The sequence below is a fragment of the Mobula birostris genome, chromosome 7 (genome assembly GCF_030028105.1).
Source record: "Mobula birostris isolate sMobBir1 chromosome 7, sMobBir1.hap1, whole genome shotgun sequence".
NCBI classification, from domain to species: Eukaryota; Metazoa; Chordata; class Chondrichthyes; order Myliobatiformes; family Myliobatidae; genus Mobula; species Mobula birostris.
In genome coordinates, this window is record NC_092376.1 from 145,941,210 (window position 1) to 145,955,542 (window position 14,333).

A 14,333-nucleotide genomic window follows, 5' to 3' on the forward strand; every position below is an offset into this window, starting at 1 on the left:
GGCCTTAAGATCCAGGGAGGTTAGTTGGCATCAGTCTGTCTCAGAGGACAATGGGTGATCATCATCATCACAAGCCTGTGTGGGAGGTATGGAGATCCTGAGATGCCCAGTTGTCAAGATTCCCCTCTCGGCCTCACCAGTGTAGTCCAAAGGAAAGCTCATGAAGGAATATATTTGGCATCAGCTTGGCTGCAGGAAGGATATTTGATGACGTCCAGCCACTGTCTGGGCTTACTCCCATAGCCTTCGTCTCTTCCAAGGCTGCCCACAAGGCAGTGGGACTATTTACCCAGAGCTAGGGATCTGGTTCAGGAGCACCAGGGCTTGTCCACACATCGGTAGGCCTGTGTGCTAGGTATGCAGGGGCCAGACCTCTTCCCTGTCCTCTGTAGTTCAGCCCAAGTCTGAAAGAAGTTCAGTTTTTGTGTGCAGCCAGTGAGGAGGCACTACATGAGGCTTGCTTTTGCGGAGGCTATGTACCAGTAGGGAGAGACTTACACATTCAGCTCTCCTTTTTGCAAGACTGCTAGCCAGTGGTGGAAGCTGAAAGTGAGAGCAATAAGCACTACCCACTGCACCATCACACCAGGCGCATCACAACAACCATCTGATACCAGAGGAAGGACAGAGGTATTAGGAAAGGGATGAGAGGGGCAAAGGATACCAAAGCTTCCTAAAGTTTTGTCTTTCAATTAGAAAAGTGAGATTCTCTCAGCATTACTGATGAAGATGGCAGTGTTTGTTATCAAAATGTTGGTTACAATTGATACCTGTACCTGGCTGGAAGCCCAAGTACAAAAAGCACAAGATCCTTTTTCTCTCATCATTGCTTACTGAAGGAAAAAGCAAGTAACCATGCCAGTTTATCATCAGCTGTGAGCAGCTTACTGAAATCAATCACTAGTAATAAAAGAACTGAGCAGTCAGCATAAATTTGTGAAATATATATGACTGTCGAGTTTTGTGCCAACATACACGTCAATAAAAACAGTGCACTGGTAGGAAAGTAAACAAAATAGCTAATTATTTGGAGCTTTTATCTCATGTTGGAACAGAAAAATGAGGAAATGATGCTTTCAGTTTTAGGCACCACACCTCAGAAACATTCAGCCTGAATGATAACGAAGTTCAAAGGATTTGTTTATAAGGACTGTTCCATAAATCTTATATTATAACTCGATTAAAAGGACCTCTCTACTTGCTTCCTTGAAGGCAGCATTAAATTCTTGGCTGTGACCAATCTTTTGCTTACTCTTTGACATCAAATTTATTTTTGCTTGGTAACAATTATATTTGGAATGGTTTTTCTTGATTAAACTTACATGAATGGAATTTAATGTTTTAGTCGTGGATAAAATAATTTAATATAGGATGAGTGCAAAGTAAGAATGCATAGTTTTTAGAAGTAGCATTGGGCTTTTACAGCAAGAAACCAGGCCAACACGTTTTCCAGGGGTGTGGTCTGGAATTGAGTCCACCAAAAGGGTGTGGATGTCGAAAGAAACGAACGTATCAAAACTGACAGAGTGATTTTTGTTGGCTAAGGGTACAAAGTTTTCAACTTAGTTGAGTTAAATAGTCGGAAAAACTTATCCTGGTCAGGTAGTCAAACGAACGCGTACCTAATTCGCTGAAACCGAGATTTGAATAAGTAATGCGTTGGAAACTCGTATGAAGAATTATGTCACCCATCCCTTTAAGGTTTGGATATTTGCCCAAACGCAATACTTGCCTTTAATTCGTCCCCTCAAGTCCCGCCCACGAATAACGTTGAGGGTTGCGAATACAGTTCAACCTAACTTGATCCGTGTGACGGGACGTATGATTGGTCGGATTTCCCATTGGCTAGCCCATCCGTCAATCGTTACCATAGGAATCGGGTTTGGTTGTCAAGCCGACGGAAGCGCGAGCGGAACCTTCATGAAGTTTTTCATCGAAAATGTGAAGCAATCGGAAACCAGCGGCCGACTCGAGTCGATTCCACTGTAACCCGACCAGCTCCTGAGGGCGACACCGGTTAGGAGTACCGGCTTAGACAACGCGAACCCTCGGGAGACGCACCAGGGAGAGGAAAGGAAAAGGGAGAAAAAGGCACACACACACGCACCAGAGTAGGCAGTGATAGTGTCTCAGCCATCAGAGGGGAAGGAGAGGGACACACACGCAGAGGACTGGCCAGGAGTAGTGTCTGAACCATCAGAGAGGAGGGAGAGGGATACACTCACATTGGGCACAGCGTCTTGTCCAATAGAAGATCCCTGGGTAAAGGACGTACACATACACTAGGGTGTGGGGAGATAATATACTTCAACCATCAGAAGGGGAGGGAAAGATAGAAGTTTACTTATCAGAAGGAAACAGGCACCAGGGTGGGGAGAAGAATTGTCCTTATTGGAGGGGCACAATGCAGTAAGCAGCGAAAGTGGGACCCGACCTCTGTCAGAGTGGGATACACATACAGGAAGAATTAGAGAGAGAGAAATATACACCAACGGATTGATCGGGCAAAACTGACTGAGCCCAGAGACAGTCAGAGACAGAGAGAGAGAGAGAAAAGTGCAGGGAAAAGCTCATCCAGAAGCATCAGAGGGAGGGGGAGGAAACAAGTGCTTAGGAATCGAGACATAGGGTGAAGAAGCACAGTGGGGAATTGTGAAATATTGTAATCGTCTGCATTGCAGCAATTCCGCTACAAAAGTGTTTGGAACTGTGATCTTGAACTTTGGAGCCCCGTGCTTTTGAACTGCTAATTGTTAGCCTTTCTGTTGTTGCTAATCATGGGCCTACCAGCACTGGAATTCAGCGATTGTTACCTGGACAGCCCGCAGTTCCGGGATAAAATCAAGTTTCACGAGGCAGAGCTGGAAAAAACAAACAAGTTCATTAAAGCTCTGATTAAAGATGGAAAAGCATTGATTCAGGCAATGAAAAGTAAGTTTTAAAGCACAGTCGCTTATTTGATGTCATGACGTGAGTTTCTGAAGATTAGGGTTGTTGAAATAATGAAAAATCTCAAGTTTCTATAATAAAACCTTGTAATCAAGTGTTCATTTGCAGTGGTAAATTTTTGAAATTGAATGAAAAAGTGCCTCTTGATTAAAAGAAATTCATTATGAGCACTGATTATGCAAAACTTTGTCTTCCTATTTCGTTGGGTTAATATAGATACCAGTTAGTTGCAATCATATTTTACATCATTGGTGAGAGTTGGCGAGCCTATAAAATAAGAGGGAGAACACATTAATATATTACATCTAATTTAAAACTTGTTTTTTTCAAGCATTTAATTATAGGAATTAGAAATGCTTATTTAGCTCTGTGCAATATCCAATATGTCAGAAAAAATTGTATATAAAGTATAAATAAATAGCTTATATTAGTTAAAATATTCCTATATATAAGCATTTTATTTATATATGCTGTTCTATATGTTCCTGTATGATCAACATTTTTTTGATTTTTGACCTTAACATCAGTTTATTACAGAGAATCTATTATGCAAAAAAAACCCAAAGTTGACAACAAAACTGTGATGCAACACCCTGAGGTGCAACTTGTCACTTGGCAGATGCAACAAATATTGAACATCACAAATGCAAGTTAGGGTATATGGCCATGTGAAAAGTAATCTTTTAATGTCAATCTGCACAATTTAAATTAAAATAAATGTGAATTATCACAGCATATGTTCATTTATTGATTTTCAGTTGATTGCAATCTTGAATATAATTATATTGCAGTTTAAATATGAGGATTTTGTATTCATTGAATCACACCTATCCTTGTGACTGTTAATAGTACTGTTAAACATTACTTTAAGAAGCTAACTGGCTTGCTGTGATTCACAGAGATGGCAGTTACTGCTTTTTGTCTTTCAGCACAAACTAAGCTTAGGTGCATTGTATTTACTTACACTGCCATACTGTACCTTTGTTTTGAAATTCAGGCTGTTGAATTGACTGTAAAAATGGACTTGTTTTGCTATTTAGCCTTTGAAAACAAATACAGTAATTAAACTTTCTTAAGCCTCATCACTTTGCAGTCTCCCAAGCTTTTATTTCTCAAAGTTGCCTTTGAAATCTTTCAAGGTTTTTGAAACATTTGTGAACCTTAGACTCAGAAAGAAAGTTTTAAAATTAATTATGTTTTCCTTATTTTGTGTTGTTTGGCTTGATTTGTATGTAAATTTGACAGAACTGGAGAAAATGTACTACAGGATAATATTTTTAAAAAATAAAAATTAACTTTGAATTTGTAGAAGACTGTTCCATGATGACACTTCTGATAAGTTTGGCACTGTCAAAGTATTTTTATGATGCCACTCAAGTATCATAAAACTACACTGACCGTGTCTTGGATACGTCTTGAAAATAGGAACTGTCAGCCTGTGGCAAATTTAGTAATAGCAAAATTACACTCAAGGCTATCTTATTGACAAAAGGAGAAAGCTCTGAGAGCTTCGCAAGCAGGTCAGTTAGCTTGTATTTGGTCTTCTGTTTCTCTGAAAGGTCAGTGCGTGGTCAGTTGCATCTGCTCTTTAATGCACAGGACAGTGACCCCATCAAAACTTTGACATCACTTGAAGGCATTAACCCTTTGGCTGAAAGACAGCTTCTCCATACAAACTAGATCAAAGATTTAATATCCAGAGAAAACTGCAGACAGGTTTTACTGGATTTGCAGCATGTTTAAGTAAGTGTCATTAATCCAATAACCCAATTTATAATTGGGGGCATGTTGAAATTGTTGAAGTTTTGGGTCGAGTCGTGCATCGGTCCTGATGCAGGGTCTCATACTGAAACGTTGACAATTCCTCTCATCCACACTCTTACAGATATACTTGATCTACTGTGTTCCTCCAGCAGTTTCACATTCCAGCATCTGCAGTCTTGTGTTTCTGTAAAATTTGGAGGATTGCCATTGGTAGAGGAAAAGACAGGTATGAATATATATTTGGAGGAATAGTTAAGTTTATTACTGTAAAAGACAGATTTAAAAAATGGATAATAGTTCAAAGCAATTCACTTTCCAGACGTGCATTACCATGTTGGTGAGCTAGATGTCAAAAGTAGTCAGTTTAGTTTTGTTGCTGAGTTCTAATATAAAGAAGTCTACTTTTCATTTGCAGATTTTATTGCATGTTGCTAGCATGTACAGACATGAAAACAATTTTTTAGTTCCATTGTAGGGTGTGTGCAGGTAATTGGCATTGTATAGTTCTGAAAAATAATTTTGTAAAGCTATTACTTTTCTTTTAGCACTGCTGACAGTTTGAGTGCTTAGGTTGAATAAAATAAGTTTGCTTCTAGGAGCATTTTAGTTGTCATGGTAATATTGATTTCCATATTTTTATTGCACAGAGGAAGGCCATTTCTGCCTGTTGACTATAGGCCAGCATACAGATTAATCCTGTTTCCCCAAAACCTCTCCCTGTATTCTGTCCTGTTTCTATTGACTCCCCCAGATTCTGCCATTCACTCACAGTGTAAACCAGTACAATATACAGTGTATATCAATCTGCATGTCTTTAGGATGTGGTTGGAAAACCTTGCAATTCATGGAGTGTGCAAAATCTACACAGGCAGCATGCAAGGTCAGGGTTGAATCCTGATCACTGCATTCATGAGGCATTGTCTCTACTGTTTCTTGTAGTTTTGTCTTTGAATCTAATTTTTTATGATAAGTTGTATATTAGAGTAAATATGGTTTATATGATGAGCAACAACTACTTTACTTTTACTTACTCTAATCTTGGAGTTGAAAGAGAATACTGGAAATTTAAGACTTAAATATACTTTCTGATGGTGTGAATTCTGCAAATTTGGTTTATTATTATTGTCATGAGGTACAATGAAAAACTTGTCCATACAGATAAAATTATTCAAGCAGTGCATTGAGGTAGTACAGAATAACAGAAGGCCAAATAAAGTGTTACAGCTCAGAGAAAATGCACTTAATGCAGACATAGTTCATCACTATAGTAATTGTCCTTCAGAAGGTAATAGTGAGTGTCTTCTTGACCTGCTTCTAAGAAGATATTCTTGTGAGATTACAGGGAGTTTGCAGACAATTTTTATTGCAAACTCCCTGTATGACAGTTAGATCAATTTATCAGACACATGCCTTTGAACTTCTAGATGGGTAGATTTTTTAAAATCATTTTTTTCAAATGATTCTTGAATAATGAACCAGGGATAACCTAGACTTAAGCAGCATTGTTAAGTATTTTGAGGGGTTTCACAAGAGGTCTCAAAGACAAGGGGAATGGAAACAGATTCAGGGATTTCTACAAATAGCTTAGTCAAAGAGGTGGGTTTTAAGAGGTATCAAAAGGTGGATTCATGGGATTATTTAAATTTATGTTGCAAGAGGAGATTATTGCAAAGGAATATTACAAGACTAATATCAGTTAACCAACTTCAAATAAACGTTTTACCAGCCTGCCTCAGTGTTCTTTTGTGAAGTTCGGATCCCATTTGACTGTGAAAGCATGTTTCTTAAAAGATACAGGTAGGCAATCTGGTCCAGCAAATGTTGAGAAGTTGGTCAAGCTTTAAACAGAAAGCTGCAATGCTGAGCTCTGAGCAGATTCAGACACTTGACATGTAGGAGCGCAGGTAGAAATTACTTTGTACAAATCACTGATGTTGGCAAGATTTGAATTCATTATTGTGTATTACTGGGTAGAAGTGTGATAAGTTGATTAAGATAACAGTTGTAATTGTCATTCTAAATAACTTGCACACAAATTTCTCCATAGTCTGTTTGCAAATTAATTAAATAAGCACTCAGGACTAATACAAATGCTGTATCCATTTCAGAACACAAGATGTGCCTCTGCCTATGCACAGTCAGCAACTGGATAATACAGGCATATCAATTTACATGAAGATTCCAATAATTGTGGATTCTTTTCTAAATAGATCTTTGACTTCCTGACCAACAGACTGTAATCAATAAGGACAGGCAGCAACACCTCAGCCATGATTGTTCTCAACACTGGTGCTCCACAAGGCTGCATCCTCAGCCCCCTACTCTATTCCCTGTACGCTCTCAACCATGTAGACAGATTCTGCAGCAACTCCATCTACAAGTTTCCATATAATACTATTGTAGTGGGCTGTATCTCAATAATGAGTCAGAGAACAGGAAGAAGATAAGAGAGCCTAGAGACATGGTGCCATGACAAGAACTTTTCCTCCAATGTCAGCAAAACAAAAGAGCAGGTCATTGACTTAAGGAAGAGGGTGGTGTACATTCTCCAGTCTAAATCAGTAGTGCTAAGGTCAAGATCCTAGGTGTGAACATCACAGGGTGCCTATCCTGTTCTAACCATGCTGTTGCTATGGCAAAGAAAGATCACCAATGCTGCAACATCGTTAGGAGGCTAAAGAAATCTGCATGTCCCCTTTGACCCTCGCCAATTTTTAATTGATGCACCCTAGAAAGCATCCTATCCAGATGCATCATGGCTTGGTATGGCAACTGCTCTGCTCTGATGTGCCCACAAGAAAATGCAGGGAGTTGTGTGTACAGCTCAGCAAATCACAGAAACCAGCCACCCCTCCATGGACTCTGTCTATACTTTTCTCTGCCTCAGTAGAGCAGCCAGCATAATCAAAGATCCCACCCACCCAGGCTTTCTCTCTTCTCCCCCCACCTATTGACCAAAAGCCTACAAGCATGTACCACCAGGTTCTAGGATAGTCTCTATTCTGCTGCTATAAGACTATTGAATGTTTCCCTCATACCATAAGATGGACTCAACCTCATTGTGACCTTGCACATCTGTAGTTATGTGAATAAATTGGAGCAGCTTGCGTTCTCTTTGTAATAAAGGTACTTGTGAGGAGTATAGGCACTCTAGCTCAAAACTGTTCCCATTGCTGGAGGAGTCCAGAATCTTGGTCATGAAATTGAAGTATTATTAATATAACCAAATGTGAAGTGAGAAAAAGATACTTTTTTTACACACTGAGTGATTATATACTGCTAAGGGCAGAAGAGAGATGGGGGTGGGGCCAAAACAGGGAAAAGTGAAAAAAGAGTAAAGCGAAAGAAGAGATTGAGAGAAAGAGCAGCAAAGGGAAAACCAACAACAGCAGTACGTTCATTCACTAATTTAATGAGGCAAAGCATTCCAAGATTATCATTTTTTAAAAAAATATCAAGGAACATAAGAAACTATTAAAACAAATGAACAAGGAGGAAAGTTTAAGGAGAAACTTAAAGGAGGGGTTAGACATAAAAAGGTGGGAGAAAAGAACTGCAGAGGCATGGGTTTGCTAACTCAAGGCACAAGCACAAATGGTATAGCAAATGCTTTCAAGTCTCACCAAAAGATAGTAGCGGTGAATAAAAGGGAAGGAAGCATGGTAGGGTGGGGAGACAGGGTTGAGAGAAGGTAGCAGCAGTGAGGGATAGAGCCTGGAGGTTGATACCAGAGAGGGATCTGCAAAAAGGTTGAAAGTTTAAGAGAAAATAATGTACAACACACAGCCATATTAAAAGGGTTCATGTAAACTTAACAGAGCGATGTGCAAATGCTCAGAGTGGAAATTTAACCGTACGAAGATATAGAAACGTAGGAATATATTTATACAAAGATATAGAAACATAGGAATTAGTAGGAGACAGTTCCACTGCTCTGCCATTTAAAATCATGGTTGATCTTCATTAGTTCAACTCTACGTATATTCCCAGGTATCTTGGTGCAAACTCTTATCCGCTCGCTAAGAAAACGTCTATCTGCCTTTGCTTCATAATATTCAAAAAACCCTGCTTTCATTGCCCTTCAGGAAAGGGAGTTCCAAAGCCCATGATACTCCGGCATGTTTCGTTGTCTCATCTTTGTCTTGTATTACTGACCTTTTATATTAAAACAGAGACTTCCAGTTGTACATCAACCATAGCCTCCTTCCGAGGATCCCTTTGAATTCGGTTTGTACAAGGATCTCCAAACGGTGCCAAAGCAGAAACCGTTGCCCTGAATTTCATTATTCATATTGTAATATATGTATCTATTTCTTTTAGAGCAATGACTCCCCCCCCCGACTCAGCACAATGTATTGATCTGTTGTCTGTGCATGCACATTGCTCTCGCTGCAATGTGAATACACCAGTTAAAGCCATCGCTCGCGTGCGTGCTTTTATTTAATCGAAATATAGTTGTGTACAAACTCAACAAATTGGTGATGAGTACAAACCTGAATGTCAGAAAGTATCACGAACTGCACCGACAGTTACAGGATGAAACAGAGTTAAACAGCATGAGAAAGCCGTCACGGATGCTAGCAAAGGAACTCCTGAGTAACAGTGAAAGACGCACTGAATTTAAAATGAATATAACTTGGTGATGGCTTCATTCAGGAAAGTTGATGAATTTGATAGCAATAATAAAGGCTGGGAGTTATGTGTTGAGAGGGTTGAACTGTATTGTGAAGTAAGTAATGTGGAGGAGCAAAAGATAGCCCCAACAGTTCTTCCTTAATGGGCCCAAGAATGTACAGTCTCTTACACAACTTAGTAACCTGAAAAGCCAGCAAGCAAGATCCTCGACAAAATTGTTACAATTTTCAAAAATCACTTGAGCCCTAAACCACTGGTAATAGCTGAGAGATTTAGATTTTACAAAAGGAACCAATCAAAAGACAAAAGCCTTTCTGAATACATTGCAGAACTGCGCAAAGTTTCCCAGTATTGTGATTTTAGATATGGACTTTCTGATGCATTAAGAGCAGGCTTGTATGTTTCATGCATAGTTAAAACACTCAAAAGAGGCTACTGTCCAAAAGAGACCTAACCTTAGAACGGGCATTGACCATTGCAATATCATTAGAGACTGCAGCAAAGGATGCAGTAGAATTACAGAAAAGGAGTTTAGAATGTGAAGTGCACAAAATGTCCCTGAATAGTGCAAAAGGCCAAAGATGTTATCGATGTGGCAAATGGAGCTGGATACAGGGTCAGCTTTGTACGTAATTCCAGAGGCTGACTACAACAGACTGTTTCCTAAGATACCATTAGAGAAGACCTCCGAGATGCTAAAGACTTACACAGGTGAAAAAGTGTCTCCCAAAGGCAAACTGAAAATGAATGTAACATATGGAGGTTAAACACAACAGTTAGGGCCTTATGTATTGAAAAGTGGAGGGCCAGCACTTTTCAGACATGAATGGTTGTGAAAAATCCAACTAGGCTGCCACTCAGTCAAAGCTATCAGTGTGACATCAACAGGCAATGGCAGCACAAATCAGAGACTGGCACTCATTAATGCTAATGAGAAGTTGTTTGAGAAGGGGATTGGTAAACTCAAAGGCATGCAGATTAGAATTGAACTGATTGAAACAGCAACATTAAGATTCCATAAAGCGCACCCAGTGCCTTAGACACTATGTTCTAAAGTAAATGCTGAACTGCAGAGCCTGGAAGCACCTGAAATTCTCTCTAAGGTTGAGTGGAGCGATTGGGCCATGCCCATTGTCCTAGTGATCAAGAAAGGAAAGGCCGGAGACGTTCGCATGGAACAGTGAATGCTGGCCTGGCCAGCTATGCTGACATTCCAAATATTAATTAAAAGTACATGATCTCTTTTGAAAAAGTAACTTGATTTTCAATATTTTCTTTGCTAAAATAACCCAGGAAGTCAAAAACTTATGTGTAGTCTTCAAGAGAAACATTAGAGGTACAGAGGAGCAGAACTACATCAAGGGACACACATATGATTTGGTACCTGTCTTAATATTCCAAAATCTTAACTTTGTATCATACTTTTTATATTATTAATAGTAACAAATAATTTGGGAAGGCTATGATTGTTCAGAACAAAGTGCAGAGGTTAAACTGGAAAGTGGCAAACTGAGCTGGTGGCTCACAACTTATGCAATTTCCCTGCATTAGAATTTTTAATGAGGAAGAAGTGGTAAAGGAAGGAATGGTTTTGGTGACTGAAATGCCTTTTAATTTTGAAATTTGTATACATATTTTTAAAAACACAGAATAAATTTATATGTATTTGCCTATGTAATTGTATTTCTGACCTAGCTCTTTTACAACTTATATTTGAAGAAATGAGACACGGTGTATTAGAATAGAAAGTCCTGGCCTATCTTTAGTTTCTGTTGTGATTTATACTTGTATGTGTTTAAACTAAAAGAAGACTATGATAACTGTAACACACTGCTGAACATCTTGAGTTGTTAACATTTGTTGTAATCAAAATTGGATTATTTATTCATTCTAGTGAAAACAACAGAAGCTTTCCATTTTTTTGAAACATCAAAAGTATGCCGTCTTTTTCCCAACATTAAATAAGCATTTATTAGAAATTTCTAACAAGCTTGAAAAAAACAAATAGATCATATCCACCAATAATTGACATTCATGTAGTTTTAAGTACATACAATTTTGAGGTAACTAGATCTACAAGTTCATCTCCATATGAGCTAAACAGCTTTACTGATGATAGTACAGTGTCATCTTTCAGAATAAAAATACCTGTTTAAAATTAGAACTTAAGTAATAAGAGTGAAAGGGACATCTGATTCAGGTACAGAAATAACCTGCATGTGCAGAGCTATCAAAACTATCTCGTGGAGAGTTCTATACTCCTTTGATGATAATGGCTAAGAGGAATTCTGGCAACTTGTATTATACTGATGTATACTTTAAAGTTTGTAACATTACAGGTTTGCAGAATAAAAGATGTTTTGATGTTTTAATGGTTTTGATATATTAGAATTATACAGTATTGTTTTGGTTTATTTGTTAATCCAAATTATTTTCAATTTATTTTTGTAGCTATTTCAAGTTGAGATTCAAAATCTGTAAACTGTAATCTTGGTGTGATCAAAATAGTTCATATTTCTGCTTTAGATAAGTTAATTTTCACATGTGGTCTAGAGTTATGTTAATCACTTCATAAAAGGATTCCTAAACATTCTGGTATAATTATTACATTACCCTGAATTTTGAAGGCGAGGCAGAATTGTAGCACGGTGTTTTGGAAATCCTTGTTATTTTATCTTACAATTCTTCTTGAAAGGAAAACTGACTGTGTCACATGTACCTGATTGTATAAAAATTAAGTTAGAATCGATTTGAAAGTCTTTTCAAATTGGTTTTGCCCTTCATGAATTACAGACATTCACTGAATCCAAGTCCATTTTTTTAGCAGGTTATCTTTGTTGTACTCTGCTTTGTCCTTCTGAGGACAAGCATGAGTGTTGAGTAATGAATTGCTTTCTAACCACATTCTTCTTGTTATTTGTACCATCGTATGCAATAGTAATAGCTCCCTGTTCATCTCAAACTTTCTAATACTTATAAATATTAGTTTTATTTAAATAGGTTTTTGGTCAAAATCTTGCATATTGAATGTGATCCAGTAATGATACCTTTTCTTAACCTTGAAGCAATGTCAGGCTGCCTGTTTTGCTAGGTGTTCAAATTGTAGTCAAAGCAAATATGAGATGAAGTTTAAGCCAGGAATTCAATTTTATGAATCTTAAGTTACATTTTTGCAATTTTGAAGGTCTCAGAATGATTGACTTGTACTTTTTTTCAGACACTGTTCATTTGTATTGAAAAGTGTGTATATTCGGGTACTTTCTGAAATTAATTAATATGTTCATAATAATTTACAAATTAGAAAATGTGAGAAATTAGTTAATTTTGCTGTTCAAGCATTTGTTGCCCAAATTTTTATAAAATAATTCTCCTCCAAATAATCTTCATTAATAGGCCATAAAAACAAAAAAAAAGAACTGTAGCACCTGGAAGATTATCAGCAGGTCAAATGGTATCTTTAGATAGCAATATATCATAAATACAATAAATGTAAGAATGCAGGTTGTTCTCCACTGCCCCCCCCCAACCCCCGATACATCATGTAAATTTGAGGTTGGTAATATTGGGTGGGTTTCCTTATCTTGGTATTGTTAATGAAGTCATTGGCGTGAAATTAAAGTGTGTTTCTCTGCTTTAATACTTGTACCAACTCCTATTATTAATGAATGGTGGATATTATGTTAGTGAAAACTCTTGTCTAATTGAAAAAGCAAATAGTTGATTTTTACTTCCACTATTCTTCAATGTGCCAAAACTTCTCTGGGTTTCTTTTTGAATTCCTTTGCACCGTGCAAATCCATAAGTTAGGTAATTTACAGTTTGTTTGTGAAATAAAATAAAGTCTATTTTAAAAGGGAACTATGGATGTATTACATATAAGCAGCATTTTAAAAAGAAATAATTTTGAGTAGAATATATGGTGTTTTAGAAGATGGAACTCCCAGCACAATTCAGTCTTTCAGTGCTGTTTTATAGGTGTGTAAAATGGTTCAAACTAATAAACAAGTATTTTACATGAGGAAACAAGTACTTTATACTTTATTGTCGCCAAACAATTGATACTAGAGCGTACGATCATCACAGTGATATTTAATTCTGCGCTTCATGCTCCCTGGAGTACAAATCGATAGTAAATATTAAAAATTTAAATTATAAATCATAAATAGAAAATAGAAAAGGGAAAGTAAGGTAGTGCAAAAAAACCGAGAGGCAGGTCTGGATATTTGGAGGGTACGGCCCAGATCCGTGTCAGGATCCGTTCAGCAGTCTTATCACAGTTGGAAAGAAGCTGTTCCCAAATCTGGCCGTACGAGTCTTCAAGCTCCTGAGCCTTCTCCCGGAGGGAAGTAGATACTTACTACATTGCTAATCTTTGCCCTGTGGTTCTAAACTTGAATATAGCTTTGTTATTTCTAAGGAATAGATAGTTTGTTTTGACCTTGCTTTAGTGACTTGTGAAATAAATTGTTGCAAATACATTTTCTGATCTGAGCATTATTTTTCTAAGTTCAGTGGCATTATGGGCTTTTAACTACTCTTCAAACCCAATTAAAATGACTTGCCTGTGGCCTAGGTGAGATCTAGAAACTCTACGCAGGCAAGTGGTTAGGGTCGATACCTTTATATCAGTACATCTGATGCTATATCATGTGATTTGTCAACCAGCATTTGGAAAAACTTCTGAGGATTTATAATTCTTAAATGCTAGCTTCATTGAAAGCCCTAAATAAGGGTAAAATTATGAATTATTGAATCTGAGCGAAATGTAAGAGGCACTATAAAAAATTTGTAACAGAAAAACAGCTTAGATGTCTGCATTGTGCTATTGCTCTGGTACAGAATAAGGGTAGATTGAATATGTTTGAGTACTGTGTTAAACTAATCGGGGGAAAATATGCCACTGCAATTTAAATTTGATGAAAATGGGAGCTGGGAACCTGTGTAAAATGGAATTAAATGCTATGTGTAAACATTTATTAAAAGTG

At 37.6% G+C, this 14,333-nt stretch overlaps 1 protein-coding gene across 4 annotated transcripts in view; it reads left to right on the forward strand.

The window, feature by feature from the left end:
* Window positions 1-1,871: 1,871 nt before the first annotated feature.
* LOC140200486 (rho GTPase-activating protein 26-like) overlaps window positions 1,872-14,333 on the forward strand; it is a 193,425-nt gene continuing 180,963 nt past the window's right edge. For all 4 annotated transcript variants that reach the window (XM_072263883.1, XM_072263884.1, XM_072263881.1 and 1 more), the window contains exon 1: window positions 1,872-2,931. In XM_072263883.1, coding sequence (XP_072119984.1) covers window positions 2,778-2,931 — 154 coding nt within the window. In that variant the 5' untranslated portion in view covers window positions 1,872-2,777. The remainder of the gene's footprint in view (window positions 2,932-14,333) is intronic.